Raw genomic sequence first — 27,539 nt, 5'->3', positions numbered from 1 at the left:
GTCTAAGTGGGAATAATCCCTCATGAGCATAGAGAAGTAATCTAGAAGGAAAGGATGTCATAAAGAAAGCATTGAAGTGAATAAGAAGTTTATTTGGATAAGTAATTTTCCATGGATTTCAAATTTTTATCCTTTTAGACTAGCTACCACCTAATTCCTATCACAACTGTAATTTACAATTGGTTAGCCAATTTATCAAATGGAATGGGGTTTGTTAAGAATGAGTCTATCAAATTTTCACAATATTACGATTTTCGTTTCGCTTGGCAGCACAATGCTTATATAGCTTTCTCACAATTCCGTTTTTCTGGTTTAGGTTGCTCTTATTTTATTCGCCGCTACAATGAAAATCGTTTTTACAATCTTTTTTTCTGACTAACACTGAATAACTGTAATCGAATTATATATATTTAGTAGTAATTAACTCATGCACAGTAATAGTAGATAAGACTTACGAAAACATGAAATAAAACAAGAAAATGAGAATCTATTAATTTTATTTTGACCTTTTTTTTGTCAAAAGATCCTTAAAACAAAAACACTGAAAATAAAAATAGAAACAAGACATCTCCTTATATAGTTTCATAATAAAATCCTTCCTTCAGCTAGAATGATGTGCTTGAAAACTCTCCACCAATGATCTTGATGAGGAAATAGTACCCATGACCCCAAGAAAGAACCCTAATATGATGAGGAAAAAGTTTAGGAGCAAAAGGGGCTTTGCAATTTGACCCCAAAAGATCTTGACATAGAAAGAACATGGCAAAATCAAACAAACTGCTGCACTAACTAGAGATCCAGTGAGGCTAAGTACATGCTCAAAATATGGGACAGAAAGAGCAAGTGCAAGAATGATCAAAAGGAAGATTGAACCAGCACAACCCCTAATTACCATTTTTGTCCTTCCACTCATTGAACTTGGAAGCCTATGCTCTAAGTGTATTGCAAAAGGTGCAAATTCAAGGGCATATTTGGTCATGGGGGTTAACACTGTAGCCCATAGAGTAATCTTTGTAATGATTTGCTTTGGTGGCATGCTTAGAGTGAATTGAGAGTTAACATTAGGCCCAAACATTTTTGCACCTAGGAACCCAATTATCATATATAGTGCTGTCACAATTGTGAAGCTCACAATGGATACCTGAAATTTTCCCAAATAAATAAATAAGAAGAAAATGAATCTTTTATAAAATGAAAAAAAATATGGAACAATAATTAGTTCTCAACATAAAAAAATCAATTTGAAAAATTAGTGTTGCATGTGATTTTAGTGACAAACTAAAATGTGTTTTTTTACTAAGAGTTTACATGTCAATAAAAAAAAGTGACAGAAAAATAGTTATTGCAACCCAAATTTTGTAAAAGAATAGTGATCATAACATATCTGTATATTATTAGTTTGTTTCAAATTCTTAAAATAACGATGTGATAAGATATTCATGTTACGCGTTTGTTTGGGTGAGTTTTTAAGAAAAGATCTTTTTTTTATTTATATTTTTTAAAGAGTTTATGAAAAAATAAAAATAATTTTTTGTTTGGATATCTCATGCAAAAAAATTTTATTTATTAATTATGTTTGGGTATAACAATATAAAGTATTTTTTTGTTTATAAACATCTTTTTTTTAAAGAAAAAAACTTTTTAAAAAAAGATGTAAAATTATAGTTTCTCAAAAAAGATATTTTTTATTTTTCTAGTGATTTTACTTTTACTATTAGAAATTTGCCAAAGACACTAAAAAATAAAAAAAAAATTTACATAGAAAAAATATCTTTTTTTATCAAGATAATTAATGGCGCTCAAACAAACACTTAATAATAATAATAATAATAATAATAATAATAATAATAATAATAATAATAATAATAATAATATGGAGCAAAACAAATAATATTAAATTTTGGAAAAACTAACACCAAGAAAAGTTTCTATAAAGACCATAAAATTAAAAAAGCTATTTTACAATAACAAAAACTTGTTTAAGCTAATAACTTATTTACCTTGGTAAACTTTGAAGGGTCTTTCATAGCTTTATATATATTAGGGAAAACAATGTGTCCTCCATAGCTGAAAAGAAAAAGCCCAGAAATTGAAGGAATATTATGCATCTGAAAAACCGGTATGCTATGATTAGTCAGAACACCTCCGAAAACGGCGGTGGCCGCCATCGACACGAAAATAACGACGGACATGAGAATTCCAAGGGTGGAAAGAAACGAAATAGAAGAAAGGTCTCTTATCCACATTGTAGGGAGAGCAATGAACACAGCCACAATAGTTAGTAGTTGCGAAGTTGACAACTTCGCCAGGTTAAGTTTCAAAGTGGTTCCTAAAAAAACAGTTATCAAATTGTCGTGTAGCGAAATAGTATAGGAAATTAGAGCCATGAAAATCTCCATGTATATGAAGGTAGAGACTAGTATCCTTCCTTTCGATCCGAATGCTTGGCCGCCGATGTCCGCGTAGCTTCTTAGCTTCGTCGGATATCTGCGAAGGCATTTGCCGAGGATGTGAGAAGTATAAGTGCACATGATTCCAAGCCCTATGAGTAAGGTTGAGGAATATGCCCAGCCACCTTGTTCCACACCATATGGAGTTGATAATTGTCCCAAACCTACAACCAACATGTAAATATAGTATGAACTCTATAATGTGTTCTTTTTTTTTTTGGGATAATTAACAAACTTTAAACTACTTAAAAGAAGCAACAAGTAATTAATCATAAGTAGTTTAAAGGAGTTAAATTCTAAAGTATTATAATCTCTGAAGTCTTAAGACAGATAAAAATAATTTACATTTATTCCTAACGACGTAACGAGTCACATGATGAAAAGAGACTGAATAATTAATATGGTATATTTTTGTCAATTTCAAAAATATAATTATTGAAATTAAAATCTTAAAAATTATTTCGGTACATTCAGTCAATTTAAAAAATTATTTTGAGCTTATCTCTACCTTAAAGCTAAGGTACCTTCTATGCAATACTGATATAAAAGATTTAACCAACTAGCTAATAGAACAACATTTAAACCAAGCTAGGAATATTTGTAAAATTTTTAAATAATAATATATGACTAACAAATGGTTAAATGCAGTTATAAGCGAGCTAAACAACTCTTGTGAAAAGTGACAGAATTATTCCAATAAAAATACTGTGTCTATCTTATAGATACAAGAATTATATACATTTGTTTACTACTATTTGATAGTATTTTACTCACGTGGTTATACTTCTTTTAATGATAAAAGAATAAAAAATATTGGGAGCCAACTCTTTTTAACTAATAAATTAATTAATAATTAAATATTTTAGAAAAACATCTAAAACCAAAAATAATAAAAAAATCTAAAACTCAAATAAAAGAATATTTAAAAGTGAAACTAAGTAAATTTAATTTAGGGAATAGAATTTAAAATTTAAAATTTAAAATTTAATGCTTATGATTTAGGATTTAGAATTTTAGGTGGCGAACAATTATGACTGAAGTGGTAATTAATGGCTAGTGGTGATTGGATGAAATGTAATATGAGAAAGAAGAACAATAAATAAAAATAGATAAAAAAATAATTTCAAAAGAACATGTGATTTTTATTTTTGTTTTGTGTTTTTATTGTGCTTTTTGGTCTAACCCAATTGTTATCGGTTGAAAATGTTAGATGTAATGTTAGTTATCTAGCATTGTGTAGAACTAAAGAATATATATTCCTAGAATTTAAATAATAATATTTTTAATTGGATTATTCGTTGCTGATTCACTGATTCCACACGTAATTCTTAAGCCCTTAGTAGGTTAAAGTTAAGCAAATAAAGAGAATAATAATTTTACCCTCATAAAACTATTTCTTTGGTTGGTGAAATGATATGATTTTTATAAAATTAAAAAAAAATTATATGTACGTAAAAAATTAATTATCAAATTAGTTATTTATATGTATTATTTAATTTATATATTTTTAACATGTATTATATTCTACATTTTAATGTGTATTTAATACAAATGACTAATTTAATTTGTTGTTTAATTTTCTATATATATAATATAGTTGATTTTAAAACATACTTATTTAAAGCAAATTAATATAATTGCCAAGGCTTATTATCAGAAGCTTATTCACCCAATCAACATTATGTTAGGGTTTATACTTTGTATTTTTCCAGCAGTATGCTTTTTTTTAAAAAAAATTCAACCCATTCAATATAAATACCAAATTAAATGGGAATAAAAGTAATTAATCATAAGTTGATACATGAATGTATAAATTAAAAGGGCTACCTCAGCATGTTAATATTTCTAAGGATAATCTTTATATGATTAGAACACATTGGCATTGGTAACTTAAAAATTTATAATTCTAAATATTAAAGATAAGAATGAATAACAAATGAAATATTCTAAGACAACTAATATTAGGTATCTGAACAAGAATAGAATGTTGTAGTGGATTCTATATATGTCATTAGAATAATGATACATATTTAAATTTTTTTGTTAATTAAATTTAATTAAGTTAATTTAATATAACAAAATTCAATTATGACTAATATTATTTTAAATCTTATTATTTAATTTGATTGGACTTAGTTTATAAAAAAATTTAAATATATAATATTACTTATGTCATTATATACAAGTAATCAAATGAAAAAAATTCACATTAGTGATAACTAAATTAATAAGAAGGTTTTTTATTATATATTCTCTCCAAAAAAAAAAAAGATACAGTTTATCTCTTTTGTACTAATTATCAAGACTTTAAACATAAAGAATTTGCATGGTTCAGGCAAAGGGAATGATATATTATTGTCATTTTTTTTTTATTTATTGTGTGATTTTTGTAAAATTAGTTTCTATTTTTATTATTTTATTTTTCATCGTGATAAGAGAATTTTTTATTGTAAAATTAATTTATGAATAATATATAAATCGCTGACACTATAAAATATTTTAGACAGTTATAATCATATTCTACTTTTTATAACTATTCACATAATCAATAAAAATAGATAATATAGAAAGAGTTTCAAGTGTATTGAGAATACCGGTGTTCTAGTTATTTTAACCGTTGATCTAAATTATAAAAAATATATATAATATATATATTAATTAAAATCAACGGTTAAAACAACTGGAATCCTGATGTTCCTGGTACACTTGAAATTTGTTCGATAATATATATATATATATATATATATATATATATATATATATATATATATATATATATATATAATAAAAAATAAAAATATATACATCCATCATTTTAAAAAAAATTTCTTAATCAATAATATATATAGATATATTACCTATGAGCATCCCCACCATGTTGATGACAGCATGAGCAAAAGAGCTATTGGCCTCATCATCATCAGCATCATTTTTTGTGTCCATCATATTGGTGACTCCTTCTTCAATATTATTATTATTATTATTATTATTATTATTATTATTATTATTGGTGTGGACACAATTATTGCATTCTTTGCTTTCTCCTAAGCAAGCATTGCAATTCTCTTCATCACTACTCTTTGATTTAACAATAAGGTTTTGAAGCCATTTCCCTAAGGATTTCATCAACAACTTTCCCCACATGGTAATTAATGAAAGTTAAGAAAAAATTATTATGGGGGAAATTGTTGACAAGAAGAAAGAAGAGAACCTTAATTATATTAATTAGCACTAGTTGCTTATTAAGTAAGGTGGTGTGTTGCTCAAAGTTGCTAATAAAATGTGATATTTATAGTAGGATAAAGAAGGGCTTAGATTCTTCTATGTTGGATTTGATTGTCGTATAAAAGAATCAATGTTAATTTGTATGACATAATATTCTAACATAAGGTTACAATCATCGACTTAATTACGAATCAGATCGATGAGATATATCAAAATGAATCAAAGTGTTGACATGATTGGGCTCATATTTTTAATTCAATTAAATTTTAGTGAGATACTTTAATTTAGTTTGGATAAATAATTTAATTAAATTTAAAAAAAACTTAAATTATAAATATTTATATTAAAAATAATTTATAAATAAGTTATTTTATATTTGGTATTTTAGTTCTAAATTGTTTATTTTAAAAGAAATATGAACAAAAAATTTTATTATTAGAGAAGTCATTTTTTTTTAATTTTCTATAAACACTTAAATAACTTCGTAGAAAATTATCATTTGATTTTAAAATTTGTAATAAACATTAATACTAAAATTTTTTCTGAAATAAAATTAAAAAAAATATTATTTTCCCAAATCCGATTTTTGAACTTTAATGTCCGAAATATGATTTTTTTTATTTAAGGTAAGTTCGCCACACCTCGGACAAACTCTATTATTTTAATAAAGTTCGCCTGAATCCGGCAAACTTCTATATTTTTATAGAGTTTGCCTTATCTCCCGGCAAATTTCACCACATTTCTTCATAAATATCAGATTGGATGAGAAGAGAAGTTTAAAAGTTAACCATTGTCTCTAGAGTACATGAGTTCACGAGTACACAGGAATAAATAGTATTTTTTGGGAGACAGTGAATTTTTTTTAATTTATAATAGAAGAAATCTTGGTTAAATATGATTTATTCATCTGTATCTGTATATTTTTGAAGACCATGATCATTGTTGTCATTGGCGCTGGCAATATTACTCCTATAAACTGTTGGAGACAATAATAATAGCTTAGAAATTTGAATTTTGTCCTCAACAATACTTTAGGAAAAAGTTAAATGAAGTTTACAAGGAAATTGAGCGAACTCATCTTAAACAAAAAATTGTAAGTTAAAGTTAAAATAATGAGATTGAGAAAATAATAATTTTTTATTTTAAAAAAACTTTAATATTATTATTTTTCATAAGTCAAAAATTTAAAAAAAAAATTTAAAGTCTCTTAAACAAGCCCTTTATACGTTTTGAGTTAATTATTTCATATATATATATAATTACTTTTACGCATAAATATTAAAAATACTGATGAATTTATTCTCCATGATAAAAATAAAATTAATGTTATATTAAAAAAACATTTTAATGGACAAAATTATTTAAAATGTGAAAAAAAATTAAAATTCTTAAATTATTCCTCTCAACCTAATCTAATCACATAACTCTAAATTCTCAACTATACAAACTCTAATTCTTAAATTTTTCACCACCATTGTCATCACCAACCGAAGAGCCTAATCATCAAGCAAATCGAAATGCCACTAACAATTCCAAAACAAAAAACTACCGATATTCACAACAATCCAAGACTTCAAAAAATTAAATCAAGATAAAGTATCCAAATATAATCACCATACTTAAGACAAAAGAAGCTCAAAAACCATGTTAGTGAAAAAAGTATCACTATCCATGCATTCACCATGCGATGTGATAGTATTAACCTTCTAAATCTAATCAATTTAAAAGGTCAAATTATAATGTGTTTATTTTTTTTATCAATGAGAAGGAGATTCAAATTTACGATATCTTAAATAAGTATGAGAAAATTATATCATTTAAATTATAATTTATTGACTAATATGTTTGTTTTGTTACTGTTCAATAATCAAAAAATAAAATAAAATTATCTCTTAAATAACTAATATTATGATTCAACACCAATTTTAATTTAAATTCATTTTAAAATTAAAATATTTAAATTTAAAAAAGACCATAAATTCAACTCTCAATTTTTAAATAAAAAAAACTTTCATTACATTTGATGATAAGTGCTCTTGTTTGGATTATTGAAAAACAAAAGATATTATTTAATAAATCGAAATAAAAAGTAATGAAATCAAACCAATTTCATCCAATTATATCAAAAGCTTCATTTATTATTCCTTCGCATTTGAAATAATTCCGTTAGATAATCAACGAATGTCTAGTTAATAATAAATTATAAATCAACAAATATTTTTAAACTACACTTTGTACTAAAAATTAATTAATAATTATTTAAAGTTGACTGATCAAGAATTATTTACCTATACTCTTCTATTTAAAAATATTTAGAATTGAATTATTATTTAATTCCAACAATAAAAATGGAAATAAATTTTAAATCCATCCCACCCTTTTTGAATCTCATTTCATTCTACTCCCTTGGCTAACATCAATCCAAACATACAATAAAAAAAATAAAAATAAAAATAAAAATAAAGATTTGGGAATCACATGCTCAGCTAGGTAGCACTACTTATTAATTAATTAATTAATTAATTAATTAATTAATTTCACGAGATATGGTGAAGTAACAACAACATAGGCTGGGGAAAGCAGCATCCAACACCAACTTGAATGGAAGCATATTCTAGAATGTTCGATTCGAATAGTATATGTGGCATCATATATATTCTTATTAACGATTCGAATATTACTGTTTTAATCTTAAATAAATTTAATATCTAAAGTGAATTATGCGTATGCATAATTAAAAAATTAAAATTTATTTTAGATAATATTATACAAAATTATTTTTATTAACGATTCCTTTTCAATACTTATTCTCTCTTTAGTATTTTAATAGAACTATTAATAAAACAATTAATTAATATTATATAGCTTTTTCTAAATAAACACTTATTTGAGATTAAATAAAATTCTAAATATAAAGTTATTTAATTTTAATCCAAGCAAGAAAAAAAAAAAGATAAAGCAATGTCCCAATTTATGAATGAATACGTAAGTGTGATCGAACAACAGAAAAAGAAATAATGCTTCACTACCTACACGAATTTAATTTATTATTGAGTGTTAGCTTAATCATTCCAAGTATGATGTATGATATTCCCTTCTTTAATATCCTCCTAGAAGAGTATCATTGAGAAGGAATAATTTGAACTTTTAATTTTAATGGAAAATAAAATGCACTATTATTCATGCATGCACAAAGATACCATCCAATTAATTAGCCATATAAACTTGAAAATGGGACATGACTTATATCCAACTAATGGGTAGGGGAAAAGTTTAATTTTCTCATGGAATCCAACCAAAAATCATTCCTAGTTAATGCTACGCTGCTGTAAATTAATTAATTACTTATTTTATATTACTGAGAGTAAATAATTAATTTCTTCTTTGAAAAATCACTCATTTTTCAAATAGATTTTAGAAAGATATTTTTAATCAAACTCGTCCTTCAATAATTTTAAGTTGGTCGTATTAGTCATTCTATCACTTGTATTGCTAACAATTCTAATTGGCTACTAATATTATAAGTTTATAAAATTATATCAAATCAACTCTAAATTAAAAAATTTTAATAATACTTTAAAATTTCTCTTAATTTAAAATTAATTTGATCTAATTGAATAAATTTATCATATTAATAGTCAATTAGAATTACTAAGTATATACTGTAGTCGCTGTGGTATTACTTAACATACCAGATTAATAAATTTTGACATTATTAGTAACCGAAGTGATGTATGTGTGATTAATTTAAAATTTTTGAAAAATAAATTTATTTAAAAAAGATCTTTTGATAATCAATTTAAAAAATATTTTTTTCAGAAATAAATTTAACTAGTTACTTTTATATTCCAACGTGCCCTTATAACTAGTGGTGTTAACTGTTAGGTTAACCAAGAATGATTAAGTTAATTACGACACGAAAACTTGGTTTTTGCCATGCATTATTTGTACCAAGTCAGAAAACAATAATATAGTGAGTTGAAATCTAATGTAAAAGTTGATATTGAATGATCCTTTTATTTAAAGTGATGATGAAAATGTTAAGGGATAAGGTATGGTAATTAATTATAATTAGTTACTGTCACATTATTGCAATGAAAATTATGGATCCAATAATTGATCTTTTCCCCCTCTCAAATTATCAATCAATTTTCAGGTTTGTTTATTTTAAGAGATTCAAATCCATCTAGCTTAGCGAAGTAATATAATCTGCTGCTATAATTAAGGTAAAATGAATATATCATATAATTTATCGTGCTACTTCTTTTGCTAAAATTTAAATTATTTGAGTATTTAAGCTTTAAATTATATATATATTTACAATCATGCTATGCATGTGTATATAAAAAATAATTATCAATTAGTCATAGAGTATAAAAATATGTATTTCGTATTTTATAAAATTTATTTTATTATATTACTATAAATAATAAAAGTTTGATCATTTGTCTATTATAAATTTAATTATTTTATTTTGGCAAAATTAATTATTTGGCAGTTTAATCTTTTTAGTTGAAAAATATGTAAATCAATATATATAAAAAGGAATGTTAAAAAATAAGTAAAATTTATTATTTTTGTCTAATAATTAACTATTAATACTTAAAGGTATAAACTAAAAATATGTTATTAGATTATTATATTAAATAAATTAGACTGATAATTAAAATTATAGTACTGACTAAAAATAATAAATTATGCTGGTCCTTAAACTTTTTTCATACTTTTATAAATATATAGTGATTGATTGTTAAATCTATGTAATATTTTTTATCAATCAACTATTTCTTATGATAATTCTAAAAAATAAAGATATCATCAGTGAGTGATTTGGCCACCATCACTACCAGAAATACGGGTATTACCAACGGGAAGATACCCACGAATAAAAAATAGTGGCAAATTATATGATCGTGATAATCACTTGCAACGTCTTGTATCTCCGTGGCTAAATTTTGTGGATTTTTTCGACGGTTTTATTTGTTCGTGGCTAACTTGAGATGACTTTCCTCATTTACCACAGACCTAATGATCACCGTGATGAATTCAAACGATTTTCACTTCAAAATTGTCTTTAATTTGGCGTTTTTCTCCATCTCTTTCAAAATATTTTTATGCAATTTATACTTTTTCTCAATTTTTATGCAGGCTTTTCCAATTCTCCAATTGTTAATTTTTTCTCCCTTCTTCCTTTCTAGTGCTACCGTCGAAAAATTATACTCTGCCATATCTCCGAATCTTTTTTTAATTTTTCTTTCTTGATTTAAAAATAATTTTTTTGTGTGGTTGTGTTGTTCATTACTTTATAAAAATCATATTGTAATATAATAAAAAAAGACTAATTCATATACATACAATTTTACTATTTATATTTTTTAGTTGTCACTTTTTTTTATTCGTATTCTTTCTGACCAAATACAGTTTCAGTGTTCAATTTTACATTATGCATTAATTTAGAGACTTTAGTAATAAAATAAAATGATTCAATTAAAAATAAATGTTAAAATTATAAAAAGAGTATCAAAAGAGTACAAAAAAAAGTACATATTTATCTTTAATAAAATAACTCTAGCTAATTCTAAAAAATAAAAAATATTAACTATAATTGATTAGAATAATAACTAATTTAATTACTCACTATTAATTTAGTGCAATATTAATGAACAAAGTTCTAACTCTTAAAATTCAGAATATTAGTTTTATAACTACATTTTATTATTCTATCTATTTATTAACATTTTATTAATTTAATAAAAAAATAAAATAAAATAAACTTTATGGAAGTTCATTTTTTAACTATGTACAACATTTTTATTCTTTTTTAATTCAAAGGTATCAAATTTTTAAGTTTTAAGTTTATTTATTTTAATTTTTATTGATGCCATCTTTTTTAAATCCATCGGGTCAAAATTCTAAATTCTAATTTGTATGTAAAATTTTTAAAATATAATTTAAAGTTATAAAATTTATAATTTAATATTTTTATTAAAATTAAATTTTATTCTAAATTAAAAATGATAGTTACTTCACTAAACAAAATTCAAATTAACATTTATAATAAGATAAATGAAATTTTTAGCGGTAATGTTAAATGTAACTAGTAGCCCACTCACCCAGTTTTTACGATAACTTCCTCACACTATTTTTTCTCCAAATTCCCTATTTGTTAGTTCCTGTAATTGATTCAAGTTTGATAACATGCAACCTATCCCTCTCGCTAATAACATTCTCTTCAGTTTCTCCAAATCCGTAATTTCTTAGCTCCTGCAACTAACTTTCAGAGTAAATCCGTTATGCTCAATCCGTTCCTGTTTAAATTCTGAGTACGATCGCATTAGACATTTTGTGGAAGAGAAAGGACCATGATTTGCAGCAGTTCGAGTACCGTCAGTTCGAGTCACCGAAGAAGCAAGCAAAATCGGTAGAATCCGATTCTACGGCAAATCGCGAAGAAGACTTGAAGGAACCCTAGGTTGCTTCATTGCACCTCCTTCACTGTCACTCTCTCTGGAGGTAGTGCTCTGAATCTTGCCTCTCTAAAATACTGGTCGATTTAAATTTTCTCTTCTTGTTGTTGGTGGAGATGAATGCATTGTCTTGGATTTGCATGTTTTATTCATTTATCCTTTTGATGGTATAGAGAATGAATTTTTGGTATAAAGTATAATTTAAATGCATAAATATAATTATCTACTTAGTAGTACGTACTAATGTGATTAATTATATTCCTAATTAACTTTAGTTCTCCTTTATATGCTAAAATTTCTAAAATCAACATTATTTTGGTAATGCTCATAGCCATAGCAAGGTAGCAAATAAGAGTTATTATTTACATTTCTTATCATTTCTTGTGTTTCTTATTTTTGAGTCTAACTTTATGCATTTAGTTTTATATATTCTAAACCACTTCATAAGAAGAAGTTCCACCATTTAGATCACTATGGTAGCATCCATTCTTTAAACATTGTAATTTTTTATATACTTAAGAGCCTAATCTTTGTGAATATTTTTTTTATATGAGTGTTATTTTGTGATCATAATAATGTTAATCAGTGTAGATCAAACTATCTCAAACGAGAGAGATTTTAGTTTGATGTATGAAGAAGAAGGAATTTTCAAGAATGGTAAGAAGCATTCTAGACGTTGATCAATAGAAATGAGGTGGCAGTAAACAAAACTTCTTAAAAAATTGTAAGGATACTTTATTTGATTTGCTTCTTTCAACCTTTCTCTCATTATAACACTAGACAGTAGTTGAGACTGTTTTCTTTCAATTATTAAAGCGAAGTTGTTGTGTGATTGAAATTTGAAATTATTTAATAAAGAATAAGAAAAGTGAATTCATAATTGAAGTGGAGGCTATAGGTCATGTTAGACATAAACATCTTATGTGCCTGCTTGGAGGGAGTTAACAGGTATTTATTTTTAGCAAAGTAAATCATTTTAAGTTATTATCTATGCTCTCACAACTCCTGAGTACATAGTATCTATTTCTTTGTATTATCAATAGCATTTTTATTTGTTTTTGTTTCAGTATTTAAGCTACTAATGGATGAATATGTGAACAATGGTAACTTAGAGTAATGGATGCATGTTGCCATGGAACAAGGGACACTTACCTGGAAGATCCGCATGCTCGATATGCTCAATATTTACCTGGTAAGTTCAACTTTCTACTCTAAAATATTGATCTTGTTAATTGCTAATACATTTCTATTTTTATTTTTAAATTCTGTCTCTAAATGATTTTGATTGTAATCTGATATCTTACTTACTTACATGAAACAATTGAATTGAAAATTGTTTAGTAGGATATAAGTCTAGCAATATATAATATATTGATTGATGAGGAGTTTAATGATATGTTTTATGTTGTGAAAATGAAAACTCAGTTTTATTGGGTATGCATTTTTACTTTTTTTTACATTAAACTATTATTTTAAATAATGTCTTGGAACATTTTTTTTTCATGAATTAAGAGATAACACAATCTTATTTGAATGTTTTTGTAGGTACTCCAATGAAGACGTTAGAGATCTAATAATGATGCATTCTGATACTTGATTTTGTAATAGTTTAAACTCATTTAGTTCAGGATATTTGCTTTTCAACATTATTACTTAAATTTCATATTTTTATTAATAAGAATTCTACTTATATGGATATGACTAATTTTTTTTTAATTTTATACGATATAATTTTGTACTAAGTAGCATCTTTATTATATATATATATATATATTTTTTTTTTTAATTTATCTTTTATGATTAGCCACGGAAAAAACCATGGCTAAATAACCCACTAACATTAGCCACGGGCAAAATTGTGGCAAAAAAACCCAGCCCACCAATATTAGCCACGGACAAAATTGTGGCAAAATTATACTTGTTGATTATATTATTGTCATTTAGCCACGGTTTAGAGCGTGGCTAAAATAGTGAAAACCGTGGCTATTTAAATGTCTCCACGGGTCACAAAACCGTGGCTAACAGGCCAAAAACCGTGGCTAACTGAAAATGCGTCGCCCTTGTTAGCCACGGATACCCATTCGTTGCTAACGCTTGATTGCCACGATTTTTCTTGATTTTAGCCACGGTTTTTTCCGTGGCTAATCACCGTGTTTCTGGTAGTGCATGATAGTCTCATCGACATCCTTTAACATTTCTTCTTTGTAGTTCTTGCTTTACCTAAGGTTGGAGTCCATCAATGAAGAAGAACAATGTATCCTCTGATGCTAAGTTGGGAATTTGAAGCGTGAGAGTAGTGAATTCATTTACATAATCGCTAATCGTACTCTTCTACTTCAACTCCCTCAATTTCTTCCTTGCTTCATACACCACTATCTCAGGAAAAAATTGTATTTTCAACTCCTTTTTGAAATCTTCCCATGTAGTTATGTTGTAAGTACCCTTCTTCATATCTACGCATTTTCTCCTCCACCACAAAGTAGCATTATCAGAAAGGTAGAGAGTTACAGTGCGTATCTTTATTGCTTTTTCGACCACCCATTGGCCTTCAAAGTACCTCTCTATTTGTCATAAGAAGTTCTCCACCTCTCGAGCGTCCCTCACGCCCTTGAACTCCTTTCGCTTTGGAAGATCAATCTTTATCGTTTCTCTTATAATGGTTGGTCGAGATTTTACCTCCTCGAACTAAACTTGAACTTTCTCAAATAGCTTCAAAGAATTCTCAAGTTTCTCTTCGATTTGGAGCATGCTTTCTTGGAAAGCATCTAGTTCTCCTAATACGTGAGCCTCGAGGGTCTCCTTATCATGTTCTATCATTTGGAAGCGCTCATCCATAGAGGATATAACATTCTCTAACATAGAAACTCTCTCTTCTAAGAAGTTAGAGTCCTTACCTCTAGGCTTACTTGAAGAATGGACCTTCCTGCCTCTCCATTGAGAAGGAATAGCATCATTTCCCCTTTGAGACTCAATATGCTCCATGGTTACACTAGAAGTCATACCCACAAACCACTTGTGCTCCCTCTCAAACCTTGCTCTGGTACCAAAATTGTCATGGTATTGGACACACTCCAACGCTACCGTGCCGGCACTCGAACTTACTCAACCTCTTAAGTTAAGACCAAGTCAGCCTAACCCTCAATACTTAGCAAGAAAGCTAAGAACACAAGAGAAAGAAAGTTTTGCTGAAAAGAACACTCTATTACTCAAGTGTTTATTACAAGTGACTCACACTAACTCTCAACTCCTATTTATAGCCATCCATCTTTTTAATGGATGCTTAGGATTAAATCTAATCAATGGTCCAAATTAATTATCTAGAACCTTCATTACAAATATCTACCCTACCATAACTTTCTAAATACTTCTAAATTATTTCATACCACTCTTCATACTTCTATATATATCAATACTCTTCTAGAATACTCTATGACCTTTTAGAGTCTTCTAGAACCTTCAGAGGATTCCGCGACCTTTTAAGACATTCTAGAACGTTCCGAAACCATCTAGAGCATTCTCAAACACTCCAAAAAATTATACAAAAATGGTTAAATTTAACTTTCTAAAATTTATCGTAATATCATGTTGTATTTCTATATTCAGTTAATTTTTTTTGGGAAATTTAGCTTTGCCATGCTTAATAAATTTTGCCAATTATGCATTTTTTGAAATTGGTATGTCATTGTAAATTTTAAATAGTGTCCTTTATATTTATGTACATAAGGAGTACATAAAGAGTACACCTTAGTTATAAATTATATACTTCTTATGTACTTTTAAAACAAAATTAATTCAAATTGAGCCTACATCATTACTAATGAAAATTAATCTAAATAACAAACACATCTGTATAAGATAATCCTCGATCCTTCTTGATTTTCAAACAATGACAATGCTCTTCCTCCTCTCTTGTACGTACATATATTCTTGTATAATCACAAAATAGCTGGAAAAGTCGTCTCCTACAGCTTCAACGTTGCCAACAACTCTAATCTGGATCTTCCACCGCCTCCAGCTCCTAGTTCTTGTGCCGCCAACAGCTTTAATCTGGATCTTACACAAAAGAGAATTTAGGATATTAATAACAGTAAATTTTACAGTATAACGACATCGTCGACATGAAATAAAAAATTTAGTGTATAAATGGCGAATTGACAAACAAACTTTATACTGTACAGTACAAGTATTTGAATATAATGTATGCTCAATTATAATTAATTTTATAATAAAAGTATGTAAAAAGTACATAAAATAATTAATTTAAAAAATATTTATTAGGTGATTATATTTTATATATACTCCTACTACAAAATTAATTATAATTAAATTTATATTACTATTAATAAAAAATAATCTAAGAATTTAGTGAATAGAGAGAAAGAAAGAGAATTTTTGAAATGCATCAACCCATTTTCTTGACTTATATAGAATGCGAAGATCAATTTTTTTACTTGTAGATACAAGATTGACTATATAAATCTTTTATGTATGAATAAAATGAAAAAGATGATATATATATATATATATATATATATATATATATATATATATATAGTGATTTCGAACAAATTCTCCTATAAATATACGTAAGTTAACATCTATGATATATTTGCTGATTATTGAAAAAATCTATTGTATTATCATAGTTAACACTAATTGAATTGCTATTAAAAATTAATTAAATAGTTGTTTAATGTGTGGCTTATTTATTTATTTCATGTTAAATGGAGATAAATTTAAGATTCATCAATGGTAGTGGAGTGGGTTCCTAGCATTCACTAAACAAAAATAAACACGAATACTGCAAAGGAACGAAAAAAACAAATTGGGACTACATAGATTTATTTAAAATAGATTTGAAAAATTATTGTGTAGTGTTGTGATATATATGATAAAAAAAAGATAAGTATTGTTCTGGTCCCTCACGTTCACGTTGAGGGTCGGAATCGAATCCGTCCATAATTTAATTTTCGATTTAGAATCGTCCTTAACGTTTTTTTTTTATTAAAATCGTCCTTTTTATTTTTTTAGACAAAAATACTCTCTCCTTTCCCCTTTCTCCTCCCCCGCCCCCACACCCGGTCTCCCTTTCCCGCCTTCCCCTCCCCTCCCCCACCTCAATTCCACCCGCGGTCTCCCCTTCCCCCCTCCCCCTCCCCTCCCCCCACCACCAACCCCACCCCACCCCCGGCCTCCCCTTCCCGCTTCCCCCCACCCCGCCTTGTCTCCCCTCCCCCTCCCCCGCGTGTTTTATTTTTTTTAATTTTTTAAATTTTATTGAAGTGAGGGTAGTTTAGGAATAAAATTAAAATTTTTTATAAAAATGACGATTTTAATATGAAAAAAACGTTAAAGACGATTCTAAATCGAAAATTAGATCAAGACGGGATCGATTTCGGCCCGCAACGTGAGGGACCAAAATAATACTTATTCTTAAAAAAACGATTACATATTATTCGATTTGGTAAAAGTAGAGCTGTTTGGTTTCTACTTCGATAGAACATATAATAAGTTGCAATTAAATTTTCGATAAGTTATCTATAATATAATCTTCTCGTTTTTTTTTTTATTTTTTTTATACGTCTTTTTAGTTTTTAATTTTTTTTTACTTGGAATCAATTAATAATCATCCGAGTACTAGGGATAATAAATACCTTCCTAAAAATTTAAACAAATGAAAAAAGGTAATACTAATTATTATATCTCTAATACTCCATAAACCTCCATTGTACACATTGTACAAATATTCCATTAACTCCTCATACTTTTTTCTAAAAAATATTTTAATTAAATAGACTAAAATATATGCTATTTTAGTCTTGTAGTAGAGTAGAGTATATATTTTGAAAATAGAGAGAACAGAGAAGAAAATAAAATGTCATTTTGTCAAATCTTAATCTCTTAATCATCCAATATCATAATAAATTAAATGAAATAATTATTCTCTTAAATAAATTAAATGAAATAATTTATTTCTCTTAATCTCTCAAAAGAAAAATAAAAACTGAACTACTAAATAAAATATTTTATAGTTAAATGTCAATTCTAAGTTCTTCTTTATTATTGATTTTATGCAGACATATTATTGTTTTAAAAAGATAACAAATGAAAACAATGCAATTATATATATATATATATATATATATATATATATATATATATATATATATATATTAAGGAGTATAAGAAAATAAACATAACGAAAGAGATAAAAACGTAGAATTACACCAACAAAACATATTTATATAGCTCTTCAAAAATTAAGAGCAAACCATTCTTCGTAACCAAATTATTTTAAACATTTTAAACTTCCTCCAAATTATTTTAATCAAATCAAGGCGTTCATTCATTTTATTTTTATATGTTTTAATGGCAATGGTTATCAATGCCTAGATAATCGCAATAATTTTTCATCTTACCACTGCATTTATCAAAATAATTAATAAGATTTTCAAATAAATAATTTTTTTTCACATGATATTTTCATACAAGCAATCAGACATAGAAATTACAACTATTTAAGTGATATAGAATTAGCAACGAATCTATGTTAACAGATCTAAAAAGTAAAGAATGAATTAGTCTTCAATAAAAAATGAAAAACGTTTTGAATGTGTGTTGAAGTGACTTGTCGATCCATGCAGAAAAAATAAAGAAGATGAACTGAATATGAAGTTCTTCGCATAAAGAGAATGGAACTTCTACTAACAAATTAAAAAAATTACTTATTCAATTACATCATAGTTTTTGTTGAATCTTTTTTAAATTTGTCTCCTATGTGTGTAATCTCTAGTGAACTGTTCATATCATTTCATTACATTAATGAAATATTTCCTTTGAAAAAAAATGAAACATTTTGACCTTGGTGGATATGATCCACCGTATTCGATATATAGTTCGGGAACAATGTTAAGAGACTAGCATTTTTTTATGATTTGTAGCTATCAAATAGCTATTAATAATAATTTTAATAGTGTGAAATTGGTATGAAATTTTATTCAATGACTCATTTTTTTTATTGATTACGTGCTGACCAGGATTTAACAAAATTGTTGACCCCCTAAATTTTTTCTATAGTTCAGTTGTAACTACGGATTTATATATATTCATGGTTGATCATGATAACGTTAAATTTTTTATTTTTATATCATTACTACAATTATAACTGGTTATAACCGATGAAAAGAAAAAAAAAAGTATATGTGAATTTTCAATTATATTTTAATCTTCATTAGAATACATACTAACTTGAGCTAATTTGAATGTCGAAATGTTTTTGTCAAGTATTTCATTTATTATGTTTTTTGAAGTATCCAAATAATACATAAAAATTGATAAATAAAAAATTTATCTTATAAAACGAGCTATACTTCAAAATCCACCGTACAAAAACAATATTCATTTCTTATAATAGAAATCCTATTTATTACAAAATTCATGTTAATTATAGTCTTAGAAGAAGAGATAACATCCACCGTAGCTATGATTTAATTTTCTCGTCTTTAAGTCTCATTGTTATAACTATTTATTTTCACTTCGTTGAGCTTTATTGCGTTGACTAACATGTTTGGTCAGTTTAGAAGTCACACATGATGATCAAGGAACTTCACAAATAATCAATTCTAAATGAAACAATAATGTGGAAGGGTAAAAAGGGTTTCAACATTTGGTCATCATTGGTTTGTTAGAAAATAATTGTGTTGATGTTGGATTTTGTTACCGACTAATACAGTCCGGCCCAATTACTTGACGGGTCGAAGACACCGTCTTCGACCTAAGTCTCAAACCATTCTCCACAATAGGGAGAACCCGACGGGTCGATCTCCCGCACCCGACCCGAAGCTCGCACGACTCAAGTCACCACACTCAATAACCAGTCAAGTCGGTATCTTCGGGACAGCACTCGAAGCCTCAACCCAGTGACCGGAACGACCTACTCCTCCCTCACATGGACTAGGACAGTTCATAGAAATTTTATGGCTAGTGGGCTAGATCACCTACGGACCTACTTAGTACAGTATATAAGAGAAGATGTCAGCTCTCTCCTCAAGATACGTAACATCTTACTTAATTTGGCTATCACCTTGTACGGACACTGACTTGATTGTCGAAGTGTCTTTATAGGTGGCCACCTCCCGTCCACACCACCTCCGACATCGCCAGCTCTCAGTTTGCATCACTACACCCGCTCCAAGTTGGTCAAAAGCCTCACCCGACACCCGCTCATCCTCTCATCACCAATCGATCCGTCGAACACCCAAGATCTCTCAGGTGACGAACAGATTTATTAGCAAAGTGTTGAGATATTTAAATGAATAATAAAAAGAAAGAAAGAAAGAAAGAAAACCACCATAGTAGAATCTAAAGGAAGATCATTTCAAACATATGAAAGAGAGAGTGTGTGTGTTTGAATTGATGAATTATATGAGAAGTTGAGTTTGTATAAATTAAACAACTCTTACTTGATCAACATTTCGCGGTGGACATGCAAAGCAATAAAAAGAAAAAAAAGAATAGAGAGAAAAAATGGCAAAGAAAATGATTGCATGAAGTATGATGGATAGTAAACTAGTTTGCATGTTGGCAAATTGGAAGACATTGCCATTCCCAGCTGGTAATTGAAAAATCAAGCCCGGACTTAGTAACACAAAAAGTACCACACCTACCACAACTTGACTCCACCAACATCCCATTAACGTCAATAATTCCTTATTCTTTCAACACCCACACCTTATATAAAGGTTAAAAATCATAAAATTCGTTACTCGTGACAAAGATTTTTTTAATTAAATTCGTCTTTTAAAGATTTTAAGTTAGTTATATTAATTTTTTCGTCATTTTGTTATCTACGATATTAAAATTTATTGATGTAATATATTAAATGATACCACATTAACTACAATACACGTTATGTGACAATTCGAATTAGTTATTAATATGATAAATTTATAAAATTAGATCAAATCAATCTCAAATTGAGGAAGATCTTGAGGTATTAAAATTTATCAATTTATTTGAAGTTGATTGATCTAATTTCATAAATTTATCATATTATTACTTAATTAAGACTAATAGGTGTATATTGTGTGTCACTTAACGTGTTATATTAATAAATTCTAATGTCATCATCAATGAAAGTGACAGAAAAATTAGTATGACTAATTTAAAATTTTTAAAAGATAAATTTAATTAAAAAAATTAAAAACTAATTTAACAAACGAATAATTTTTCAAAGGCGAATTTGATTATTTAATCGTTATATAAAGGTGAGAAGCTTATAGGATGGAAAGAGAGATGGGACTGCAAATGGATCTCGCTAGGGAGACAATAGATTATAAGGTTAAACTGATTTTGGGGTTCACCAAGAATCAAACTCTTGATTTTTCGGATCTTGCACTCTAATACCATGTCATGATACCACTCATCCCAAAAATTTCAGCTGATGGAAAAAGATAACACTAGTAGTTATATTTCTAATACTCCATAAACTTCCATTATACATTGTACAAATATTCCATTAATTTCTCATACTTTCCCATTTGCAAATAATGGTTTGCATGCATAAAATCAATAAAAAGCGATGCAAGGATGAAAATTAGCTTATTTAATGGCTATTAATCCTCCGGATAAATTTTATAAAACGTCACAAAACATCCAACATTATATATATTCTTAAAAAGTGGTTTAAATATTAGATTTTGATACAATTTTTTTAAGTATAATTAATAAATAAAATATTTTTATTTTTAAAATTTAACAATTTTATATTAAATATATTATTTTTCAATTTGTTTTTGTCAATGATAAATAATATTTTAAAAAGATAAAAAAATTAGAAATTTTACATTTTGGTTAAATCTAATTTTTTATATGTACTTTTTGAATAATTATTTAAATATTTTTATAAAATGTTAGATTAAATATATATATATATATATAAATAATTTGTGAAATATAAAAATGATTTGTCATTTATAAAAATAATATTTTAAAATTATTTTTACTGTATTTTAAAAATATTTTTATCATATTTTATAATATTTAAAAAATATTTTTATCGTTATGAAAAGTGAGGTATTTTTGTCGACATATTCAAAAATTGTTGACGATTTTACCCTTTGTTTTTATTTGTGGGTATGTCACATTTGCATAGTGACCTTATTGAAATAACCATTATGCAACTTATTATTTTAAATCTATGAAATGACCTTTCACTAAAACTAATTTTACTTATGAGATTAGATAAGTTCATCTTGTTGAATTAATTAGTTAATTACTGAAACATAGTTGACAATGAATAAATGTTAGGTTAATATATATGAGCATTATTTGAGTTCCACAATGAGTCGTTTATTAATTTTCCACACAATGGTTATTCTATATTTATATTTCATGCCTCTCAGATGTTGATAAAAGATGAATAATAATAAATTATTATTAATTATTATATAGGGTTAGTGATAAATTCCTGATCAACAATGTATATTGATTAAATAAAATGATTTGTGAGTACTATGCCCTTTAAATTATTTAAATGCATAGTCATTGTTAATCTTTTTTAATGTAATAATATATGATCACTCTTCACAAATTTTTAAATTGAGACAAATTAGCTTCTAAACTCATAAAAAGGGACATTTTAGTTCTTATTTTAACTGCCAAAATTTACAATAACAAATATTACAGATTAAAGTAATAATCACACAAAACAAGTTTAATTTGGAAACCAATTTTAAAGTTTTACTAAAAGAAAAATAATAAGTGGCTAACTTAAAATGCAATAAAAATACTCAAGGTTAACTATCTATTCTCAAAACATCTTTTAGAAATTAAATTTTAATGCGATTTTTTGTAAGCGTACAAAAAAAAATTATTCTTAAAAAATTGTTAATATATCTTTATTAGCTTGCCTCAATATTAAAAAAAATAATAATAAATAAGAGTTTTGTTGACAAATTTATTTTTGTTTATTTTTGTTATTTCTTTAGCTTGACATCAAACACATTTATTTTTGTTTTTAATTATTTTGTTAGTATTTATAGTTTTATCGAATTTATAATTAGGTCTCTCTATATATATTTTTTAATTAAGTCCTTACATTACTTCTAATTTTGTAATTAGATTTTTTTTATGTCAAAAATATTAAAATTAATGAAATATTTCTTCTAAAAAATATGTGGTCAAAAATCTAATTAGGTTCTTAATTGTAGCTAGGTACCTTCAATTTGTAGAGAAATATTCTGTTAATCGTAATATCTTTTACATTAACAAAGACCTAATAACTAAAAAATTAAAAGTCGTATAGAACCTAATTAAAAAAATATAAAAATCTAAACAGAATAATGAAACATTTTAAAAAAGCATTAAGCATTATATAGATGTGTACCTTTTTTTCATACCCTGGCCCAATAATCAAGGCCCAGGATCAAGCAAAAGACCTAATCTAAAGGGTTGGGCCTCACCAGTACCAATCTTCATCCTATGAAGTCGGTACTCACCACGACCTGTTCTAAAGAAGTCGGGTACGAGATTAGCTGGCGGATAAACACTCATTCAAATGAGTAACTGCCCCTAGAATCTCTCTAACCACTTCCACGAGCCATATCTTAACCTCCCTAAGATAATGGGACGGTTAACACCCTAAAAATATGGTACTACTCCAACGGTGGTTATTGGTTCACCACCATAAATACACTGACACCCCTCAAGTATCTCTAAGTCCAATACTCTCTAGACCTGCTCACACCCTTGCTAACTTAGGCATCGGAGTGTCTTTGCAGGTACCACCCCCATCTCTTCGCACAAACAAGTCGGACGGAGCCTCCCGAGTTGCAGATCCATTCGGAATCCTCCCCTTTCACACATTTGGGCCAACCAACGCCATCCAGCCCATCAATCTCCGGTTACCCACCGTAACATTGGCGCCGTTGCCGGGGACCCGAGAGATCAACCACTGATGGCGGACAGATTCCCCGAAGAGGGTCATGTGGAGACAGATTCTGAACAAGAGAATCTGGACACAGGCAATAATGATGCAGACTTCACCCTCCACCAGGGAATCAATGATCAACACAGGGAAGGTACTTCCGGAGTAAAAAATCTGAAGGTAAACTCTTCAGAAGGGCGCGAATCAGAGAAAGAGGGACCATCCCATGTAACTGAACTCATGGGATTAGTCCACAGTCGCCTGGAACAGTTAGAACAAGAACGGGAGCGACAAAAGAAAACCGAAAAGAACCTAAAAGAGGATATGGAACGACGAAAAGAGTTAGAGAGAAAACTCTTAAAGTTAGAATCCTCCCTCAAAGGTCACAACTCCCGTGACGAACGAGAAGAGCCGCCCTTAGGAGGGGAGGATCCTTTCAGCGAGGACATAATGAAGGCAAAAGTTCCGAGGAACTTCAAAAGCCCCGATATGGACCTCTATGACGGAACCACGGATCCAAAGCATCACTTGAGCAATTTCAAAAGTTGGATGTACCTAGCTGATGCTTCCGACGCTACGCGATGCAAAGCTTTCCCGACCACTCTATCGAAAGCAGCGATGAAGTGGTTCGACAGCCTCCCCCCGAGGTCGGTTACTAGTTTTGAAGACCTCTCAAGGAAATTTTTGATGAGGTTCTCTATCCAGAAGGACAAAGTGAAACATGCACCGAGCCTCCTGGGAATAAAATAGGAGGTCGGAGAATCCTTACGAGCCTATATGGAAAGGTTCAACAAAGCATGTTTAGAGATTCAAGACCTGCCCACAGAGGCAGTCATAATGGGGTTAGTCAATGGACTCAGAGAAGGTCCCTTCTCACAGTCCATATCTAAAAGACACCCCGTTTCTCTAAGTGATGTACAGGAAAGAGTTGAAAAGTACATCAATATGGAGGAAAACGCCAAGCTGAGAGACCTGAGTTGGCGACCTGGGCACCCTCCCTCAACAAAAGAGAGGGAGAGGAAAACCAGGAAAAAGGAGGAACTCGGTCTCGAGAGACCAAGAAAATACCACTCTTATACTCCTCTGAAAGTTTCTATAGTGGATGTATACAGAGAGATTTGTAACACTGAAAGACTGCCACCTCCTAGGCCCATTAAAAATAAAAAAGGGGGGAGCCGCAGCGATTACTATGAGTACCATAAAATATATGGTCACTCCACAAATGACTGTTACGATCTTAAAAATGTGATAGAAAAGCTGGCTAGAGAAGGTCGGCTTGATAGATATCTCATAGAAAGGTCGGACGGTCATGGGAAAAGAAAGCGAGACGATATGGATAAAAGAGACCCACCGCCGCAGACTCCGGAGAGACATATCCATATGATCTCAGGAGGGTTCGCGGGAGGAGGACTCACCAAATCCTCTCGCAAAAGACATCTCAAAAGAGTTTACCAGGTCGAAGAGGAGTCATCCGACCTCCCTACCATTTCATTTACAAAAGAAGATGGGCAAGGAATAATCCCTGGACACGATGATCCAGTAGTAATAACTATGATCCTGGCAAATGCCCATCTCCACAGAACCCTAGTAGACCAAGGAAGCTCAGCGGACATCCTTTTTAAGCCCGCTTTTGACAAACTAGGGTTGGATGAGAAAGAATTAAGAGCCTACCCCGACACCTTGTATGGATTAGGTGACACGCCAATAAAACCACTGGGATTTTTGCCCCTCCACACCACCTTTGGAAAAGGGGAAAAATCAAAGACTCTGAGTATAGACTTCATAGTCATTGATGTGGGGTCAGCATATAACGCCTTAAGCGGCAGAGCTACTCTAAATCGACTCGGAGCAGTGGTATCTACACCCCACCTTTGCATGAAATTCCCGACTTCAGCGGGGATAGCAACGGTAAGGGGAGACCAAAAGTTGGCAAGAAAATGTTACAATGAAAGCCTAAATCTGAGAGGAAAAGGCAGAGAAGTTCACACAATAGAGCTCGGCGGTGCAAGGGCCAGAGAAGAGCTGCGACCACAACCGGGAGGAAAAACTGAGGAGGTACAGGTCGGCAAAGAGGAAGGAAAAAATACTCATATAGGAGCCAACCTAGGGGAAACCCTAAAACAAGAATTGACTAAGCTCCTAAGAGATAACTCCGACCTCTTCGCCTGGAAGGCCTCCGACATGCCTGGAATAGACCCCGAGCTTATGTCCCACAAACTCTCGGTTTACCCGGGATCCCGACCTGTACAACAAAGAAGACGCAAGCTCGGCCCAGAACGAGCCCTAATAGTAGAAGAACAAGTGCAGGCACTCCTGGAAGCTGGCTTCATCAGAGAAGTCAAGTACCCAACATGGCTAGCCAATGTAGTGCTAGTCAAAAAACAGAATGACAAATGGAGAATGTGTGTCGACTATACCGACTTAAATAAGGCATGTCCCAAGGACCCTTATCCGCTGCCAAGTATTGATACCCTAGTGGACTCCAGCTCGGGGTATCAATACTTATCATTCATGGACGCCTACTCGGGATATAATCAAATCCCAATGTATGAGCCAGACCAGGAGAAGACATCATTCATCACACCCAGGGCTAATTTCTGCTATGTGGTCATGCCATTCGGATTGAAGAATGCAGGAGCCACATATCAAAGGTTGATGAATAAAGTGTTTTCTTCTCACCTTGGGAATCTAATGGAAGTATTCGTCGACGACATGCTGGTAAAGACCAAGAAAGAAGTCGACCTCTTGTCCGACCTCTCACAAGTCTTTGACACCATAAGGCTACACGGGATGAGACTACATCCCGCAAAGTGCGCCTTCGCGGTGGAGGCAGGGAAATTTCTAGGATTTATGCTAACACAAAGAGGGATCGAAGCCAATCCCGATAAGTGTAGAGCCATCCTAGAGATGAAAAGCCCGACTTGTTTGAGGGAAGTCCAGCAGCTGAATGGCCGACTTGCAGCCCTCTCCAGATTTTTGGCAGGATCGGCACTAAAATCCCTTCCAATGTTCTCCTTATTAAGAAAGGGATGTCAGTTTGAATGGACTCCTGAATGCGAGGAGGCGTTCCAGGAGTTCAAAAAGTTTTTAAGCCAACCTCCTATTCTGACCCGACCAGTATCTGGAAAAGACCTCGTCCTGTACTTATCCGTAGCAGACAAGGCTGTCTCATCAGCCCTGATAAGAGAAGATGAGGTCGGACAACATCCAGTTTATTTCATCAGTAAAGTTCTACAAGGCCCTGAGCTAAGGTACCACAAACTAGAGAAGTTTGCCTATTCCTTAGTAATAGCCTCACGAAGGCTACGGCCTTACTTTCAGGCTCACACAATAAGAGTCCGTACGAACCAACCCATGAAGCAAATCCTCCAAAAGACGGATGTTGCAGGGAGAATAGTTCAATGGGCAATAGAGCTCTCCGAGTTCGACTTAAGATATGAAACTCGGATGGCGATCAAAGCCCAATACCTC

At 29.6% G+C, this 27,539-nt stretch overlaps 1 protein-coding gene across 1 annotated transcript; it reads right to left on the bottom strand.

The window, feature by feature from the left end:
• Window positions 1–467: 467 nt before the first annotated feature.
• On the bottom strand, window positions 468–5,701 carry LOC112795632 (amino acid transporter AVT1H). The gene is made up of 3 exons (XM_025837661.2): window positions 5,309–5,701; window positions 2,001–2,614; window positions 468–1,141 (listed from the first exon to the last, which is right to left on the bottom strand). The coding sequence occupies exons 1-3, from the start codon at window positions 5,592–5,594 to the stop codon at window positions 602–604; spliced, it is 1,440 nt and encodes a 479-aa protein (XP_025693446.1). The 5' UTR covers window positions 5,595–5,701; the 3' UTR covers window positions 468–601.
• Between the last annotated feature and the right edge of the window lie 21,838 nt (window positions 5,702–27,539).

Source organism: Arachis hypogaea, chromosome 4, assembly GCF_003086295.3.
Source record: "Arachis hypogaea cultivar Tifrunner chromosome 4, arahy.Tifrunner.gnm2.J5K5, whole genome shotgun sequence".
In the NCBI taxonomy this organism is placed as follows: domain Eukaryota; kingdom Viridiplantae; phylum Streptophyta; class Magnoliopsida; order Fabales; family Fabaceae; genus Arachis; species Arachis hypogaea.
This window is presented reverse-complemented; position numbering and strand designations above follow the sequence as displayed.

Excerpts from the sequence above, each read along its gene's own strand:
- LOC112795632 (XM_025837661.2), bottom strand. The coding sequence starts at position 5,594 with ATGTGGGGAAAGTTGTTGATGAAATCCTTAGGGAAATGGCTTCAAAAC. Across the intron at positions 2,615-5,308 it reads CATGGTGGGGATGCTCATAG|GTTTGGGACAATTATCAACT; the intron begins GTAATATATCTA and ends TGTTGGTTGTAG. Across the intron at positions 1,142-2,000 it reads ACCCTTCAAAGTTTACCAAG|GTATCCATTGTGAGCTTCAC; the intron begins GTAAATAAGTTA and ends GGAAAATTTCAG.